We start from the raw sequence: 6,655 nt of genomic DNA on the forward strand, positions 1-6,655 counted from the left end.
CTGCTCAGCTTAATGAAGTAGAAAGCTCTTTCAGCAACCTGCCTTCAGCTATTAAGTGAAATGAATATGCCTACATATTTTACTCATTCTGACTGGCACTACTCTCTAATGCTTTCCCAATCCACCTAAATGTGTCTAATGCATGTCTCCTAGCTGAGATATTATTACTTATTAGGACATGAATCATTCTATCCAGAACAGACATGACTTTTCCCCCAGATAAAAACATTATTCTCCTTCCAAATGGCACCCTATTCCCTATTCCCTGGGCTCTGTTGAAAAGTAATACAGCATAAAGGGAATATGCTACCATTTGGAATGCAGACGGGGAGAAGTGGACTGGAAGTAAAGTGTTGTTTCCCCAGGGGGATCAGTCTACAACTTGTTCTATGGTCCAGAATACATTTGCATGTTATTTTTCAGCCTCTGCGTGTGTGTGTGTGTGTGTGTGTGTGTGTGTGTGTGTGTGTGTGTGTGTGTGTGTGTGTGTGTGTGTGTGCGTGCGTGCGTGCGTGCGTGCGTGCGTGCGTGCGTGCGTGCGTGCGTGCGTGTGTGCGTGCGTACGTCCTAATACCTGACCTGTCCAAGCTGCTGTATGTGTGTGTGTGTTTAAACAAAGACAGATAGTCTCCCCGAGGAAGTCTCTCCTCTACTCCCTGTCACAGTTCCTTTCTGCCACACTTTCACACATTCCTAGAGTGTTCTCTGCTATTTCTAGAGGCTCCGAGACTGAGGTGAAGAGAGCATGGTCAACCTCGGGGGTCTGTTAGCTTAGGGACATCTGTCTGGGTACATCTACCAACCCAGGGTCGTCGAAAGAAGGAATCAGTTGGACGGGCATTTGTTTTCCATAGGGGGAATATTTTTCACGGGACCTCATAGGTGTGCATGTGCTTGTGCGTGAACACCTTTTTTATGGGTGTTATTAAGACTATAGGCGGCGTGAGTTTCATGTTTTGGGTAGCTTACAATTTATCCTACCAATGGTGTAACGCTCGTCGTATGAAGTAGAAGGAGACCAAGGTGCAGCGTGGTAGGCGTTCAAGATTTTTAATCAAACTGAACACTGAAACAAAATAACAAAGTAGAACAAAACGAAACAGTTCTGTCAGGTGCAGACACAAAACAGAAAACAACTACCCACAAAACACAGGTTTTGTGGGAAAAAGGCTGCCTAAGTATGATTCCCAATCAGAGACAACGATAGACAGCTGCCTCTGATTGGGAACCACACTCGGCCAAAAACAAAGAAATAGAAACATAGAATTCCCACCCTAATCACACCCTGGCCTAACCAAAATAGAGAATAAAAACCTCTCTATGGCCAGGCCGTGACAAATGGCTATTGGTTGAGACGCAGGGCCCGTTCTAGCTTTGTACGTCAGGGTGGGAAATTAGAAATGTGAATTGGGCCAAGTTGGAGGTAATAATGCATTTAAGTTAAAGTTTATTGAGATGCATGAATACACCACACCACATTTTACCAATGTTCTGAATTGATACAGTAGTTCACCTCTCTGTTTTCTTTTATTCTGCAATAGAGTATATTGTAACCATGTGTTCAAGCTAAGCAACATTTATTTATGATACAGCGTAGTGTACGCTCAAAATACAATGAAAGTCCCACTCGCAACTAAAGCTCTCCTCGCAAATTGTGCAATGATATTAAGTCCAAATGTATTCACATTAGGCTATAGACTAGACATAGCTATACCATGAAGTCATAGGCCTATACTGCAAATTAGAGTTTTTTCCTGAACTTGTATTTATTTAACCAGGCAAGTCAGTAAATTTATTTAACCAGGCAAGCCTACCCCGGTCAAACTCAGATGACACTGGGCCAATTATGCAACGCCTTATGGGACTCACAATTCCAGCTGGTTGTGATACAGTCTGGAATCGAACCAGGGTCTGTAGTGACACCTCGAGCACTGAGATGCAGTGCCTTAGACCGATGCGCCACTCGAGAGTCCAACAGGGCAAATGGCAGTTGGTTCAACTTCTTTAACATCATTGTGCACTCCTGGCGCTGTCCTTTTAGAGCCACGAAGGGGCGCTCCAATCGTTTAAAATAACAATCAGCAAAATCTGTTGCCTATGACTAATAGACCTATTCATCACTTATTATTATTACAAATAGAAGATTCTCACTTCTCACAATGAGGCTCGTTTAGTAAAATTAGATCAAAGCTGAATCAATGTCTCTCAAGATCACATAAAGATTCATCTTGGTGACCTAGAAGGAAAACGATTTTGTCATTTCCTGTTTTACTTCTGGGAGAATGCCATTAACAATTGTGATTATCTTTGTGCAAAGGAAGGAAGCGAAGTTTCCTCCCTTGCAAACGGAAACTCCCTTCCGCTAATTTCACCCGTGTTTATCATGGCCAAATAGCTATACATTTTTACGATATAGGCAATTTTGACTTTGTGGCTGTGGAATCTAGTGGAAAAACGTTATCATCCGCACACGGGCTTCAAAATAATCACGCCAGTTAAAGCCCTGCCTTTGCCCAATCCTGATTTATCCAAATAATCAATGACGAAAACCTCAAACCAGGAACGACTGCTGCTGGTAATCTACTTGAGCCTTGACAGATTCTTGCCGTTTAATGTTCTCGAGAATCTGTCCATGAGAGATTACATAACGAGTCATTAGTATTTTACGTAACAGAACAGAATATAATAGCATAGGGCTATAACGTTACTGTTACAACAAAAACGCCTCCTAATGAGAAAGAGATTTTAGGATGGTTATCTGAAGATGAACAGTAAAAAAAACTCTACAGAGTGCACCACTAGAGAGAATGTAGGCCTATGCTTTGAAATAAAATAAACCAAATGATTGGCGTGCTTAGGCTACTCCCATGAAACTGATTGAAACCAACCAAATGATTGGTGTGCTTAGGCTACTCGAGCCTTGACAGATTCTTGCCGTTTAATGTTCTCGAGAATCTGTCCATGAGAGATTACATAACGAGTCATTAGTATTTTACGTAACAGAACAGAATATAATAGCATAGGGCTATAACGTTACTGTTACAACAAAAACGCCTCCTAATGAGAAAGAGATTTTAGGATGGTTATCTGAAGATGAACAGTAAAAAAAACTCTACAGAGTGCACCACTAGAGAGAATGTAGGCCTATGCTTTGAAATAAAATAAACCAAATGATTGGCGTGCTTAGGCTACTCCCATGAAACTGATTGAAACCAACCAAATGATTGGTGTGCTTAGGCTACTCCCATGAAACTGATTGAAATCAACCAAATTATTGGCATGTAGATGCAGTTTCATCGGTAAAACATGAAGAAGTATCATTCACGATTGACAGTAATGATGGCCTATTTTGAACTGAAGTATGCCTAACTTTGTGTTTGGGTATTACAAATGTTACATTTTCTTGAGACAATATGTGTGGGCATAGGCAGGCGTTGTAATTGGATGAGGCAATTCATGTATATTCCATAACAGGGCTCTCCAACCATCTTCCTAGAGAGCTACCATCCTGTAGGTTTTCGTTCCAACCTTAATTTAGTGCAACTGGTTCTAATAATTAGCTGGTTTACAAGATGAATCATGTTATTTACAACTGGGGTTGGAGTGAATACCTACAGGAGGGTGGTTCTCCAGGAACAGGGTTGGAGAGCCCTGTTCTATAATGATTGGCTATTCAATAGCCTACAATTTAAATTGTTCTCCCTTACCTTAGAAAATAGCACGACATCACTGCCTATGGTTCAGTAGCCTAGGCCTATAACTTCCATCGTCAACTAAGTAAAATACAGAGGCCTAAAGCCGACAGATAGAAAACAGTTGAATTATCCTGATAAAAATGCAGGTTATTTCAATGGCATCCACCTCCCTTTCCATCTTTCTTGATTTGAGCTATCTGCTAGTGAAGTGCAACATTGTGTGAAATAAATTGACTGGGTCCACCCTGAAGCTGTTGCTAGCGGACTTGCAACATTGTATCAACTAGCCTATTCTGGGCCCCTCAGAGATTCCTGCACCAGTGAGCTTGGGACAGACAGTTGTTTTTGCGGATTCAAATCAGACATCCCCAGGCCAGGTACTTCTAATCGTGCTCAGGTGCGCATGCTCTCTCAACATTACCAGGACAGAGACCAGACACATGCTCTCTCAACATTACCAGGACAGAGAAACCAGACACGTGCTCCCTCAACATTACCAGGATAGAGAAACCAGACACGTGCTCCCTCAACATTACCAGGATAGAGAAACCAGACACGTGCTCCCCCAACATTACCAGGACAGAGAAACCAGACACATGCTCTCTCAACATTACCCGGTTAGAGAAACCAGACACTCGCTACCTCAACATTACCAGGACAGAGAAACCAGACACATGCTCTCTCAACATTACCAGGACAGAGAAACCAGACACATGCTCATTGCTCATACATTTAAAAAAAAGTTTTGTCAATATTGTCATTTTACCTGTAAATGATGCTTATGAAATAAAATAAAACTTGTTCCTCACAAGTGTAGCAGGTTGTGAACTCTGCAAACAATGTTTCCACCAAGAATGAGAACGTAAATGACTGTAATTAATGCATGCATTTACTGAAGTTACTGTAACCAAATTAAGGGAATTAACAGTACATTTACTAGGACTGCTGGTGAAATATGTAATGGGGAATAAATTATCAAAATGTCAATATTTTATTTGGACGGGCAAGGAGGTACGGTAGGGTGTGCCAGGTCGCCTAAGGCCCACCCATAACGCTGGCCCTGCACCCACCAACAGATCTCAGATCTCTTTGAGTCAGCATAGACTAAACTAGACTTGAGCATCTAGCAGGGGTCGGAAGCAGGCAGCGATGTGTTTTGCTCCTTTCACAATTATTATAATATATATATATATATATTTTTTAAAGAACTGTGAAATCAACAGAAAATTTGATTAATTTATGGAATTCTGTTCCCAAATACCCCCCCCCCCCCCCCCCCAAAAAAAAAGTGTGTCTCAATGTATTCAAGATATGAAATTATTATAATTTTCAAATACAAATTATTTTTGGGCTTAGTTGTGGTCAATTTGCATTGTGCAAATTATTGTTGTTTTGCCCCCCCCACCATCGTGTCCGACAAATACGGCCCACGGCTGAATGTACAGTAGTTGCCTACCCCTGTTATACATCATAGGCACAACATTAGACCATACTGCTATTCCATACACCCCCACCAACCCATTTCCCCTAGTGAAATTACATAAATCAAGTGGTTGAATCGAGTTGTTAGTGTGTTTGTGTGTGTGTGTGTGTGCGGGCGTGTGTGTCTGTGTCTCATCATTTACTGCCCAATCAGCATTTACCAGCATGGGCCTACATGCAAATCACAGGTGATTCAGAAGATAATGATAGTAAATGCGTTCTGACACAAAGCCATATTGGAAACGTACATCTGTGTTGCATTTCCAATATGGCTGGTCTGACTAACACAGATCTCACTATCCACCTCCAGATCTATTATAACCTCCCGCTGATCACACTTAGCAACCATCGCCATGGGAACCGTTTTCATGTTAGGCATAGTCGTCAAGGAGACGTGGCTGAAAGCATAACGGGACCCTCTCTCGTGCTCCTCCTGCCTTCTGTCTGTGTCCAGTACAAACATAGCCTGGTCCCAGATCTGTTTGTGCTGTTTGTGCTCAATGACCATAATATATCTGTATACAGAACAAACAGATCTGGGACCAGGCTAATACAAATACTGGTTGCTCAGATTTAAAAAAAATAGTTTCTCCTTCGGATGTACAAAAGGCAATCACTGTATGTTTCTGGTGATTAGACACACACGCACATACATACGAATGCACACACTCACACACACATACGCACGCACGCACGCACGCACGCACGCACGCACACACACACACACACACACACACACACACACACACACACACACACACACACACACACACACACACACACACACACACACACACACACACACACACACACACCCACACGCACACACACACACACACACACACACACACACACACACACACACACACACACACACACACAATTATCAATTTGGTTGCAGTCCCATTTTGAATTGTTCACTCTCTCAGCTAAGCTGCCTGCCTAATCCAAATGTAGTATAGTAGTGGGTTAAAGAGGGGCCTGTGGAAACAGACTGGCGTTCATCACATTACAGTATTACAGACTGGATGAACAGTCTAAAGGGCACCAGAAAGGGCTGCTTGTGTGGATTGGAGTGTGTGTGTGTGTGTGTGTGTGTGTGTGTGTGTGTGTGTGTGTGTGTGTGTGTGTGTGTGTGTGTGTGTGTCTGTGTGTCTGTCTGTCTCTCTTTCTCTGTCTCTCTCTGTGTGCGTGTGTGTGTTGAGACAATTATGTTGCTTTGATTTGGGACAGAACCAGATGGTTAACAAATGGATTAATGTACAGCTGAACCACCACTGATAGTCTATACTCATTTTGCTGTGCTTAATAAACAACCACAACCACAACCATTTGTCGTTGGCTTTTATGATCTATTGTAGACTACCCTTGAGAGCTACTTCAACATACATGTAGATTACCTGCTTCATTCAACTGAGTCAGTCACACACACTTCATACAGACATATAACACACACACACACACACACACGCACGCAG

At 42.3% G+C, this 6,655-nt stretch overlaps 1 protein-coding gene across 1 annotated transcript in view; it reads right to left on the minus strand.

Annotated features, from left to right (window-relative positions):
- The window catches only part of LOC120032674 (E3 ubiquitin-protein ligase NEURL1-like), a 99,895-nt gene extending 94,210 nt beyond the window's left edge, over positions 1-5,685 (minus strand). Inside the window, exon 1 of the mRNA XM_038978872.1 lies at positions 5,475-5,685. Within this exon, the coding sequence (XP_038834800.1) occupies positions 5,475-5,685 (211 nt within the window). The remainder of the gene's footprint in view (positions 1-5,474) is intronic.
- Between the last annotated feature and the right edge of the window lie 970 nt (positions 5,686-6,655).

The sequence above is a fragment of the Salvelinus namaycush genome, chromosome 39 (assembly GCF_016432855.1).
Source record: "Salvelinus namaycush isolate Seneca chromosome 39, SaNama_1.0, whole genome shotgun sequence".
Classification (NCBI taxonomy): domain Eukaryota; kingdom Metazoa; phylum Chordata; class Actinopteri; order Salmoniformes; family Salmonidae; genus Salvelinus; species Salvelinus namaycush.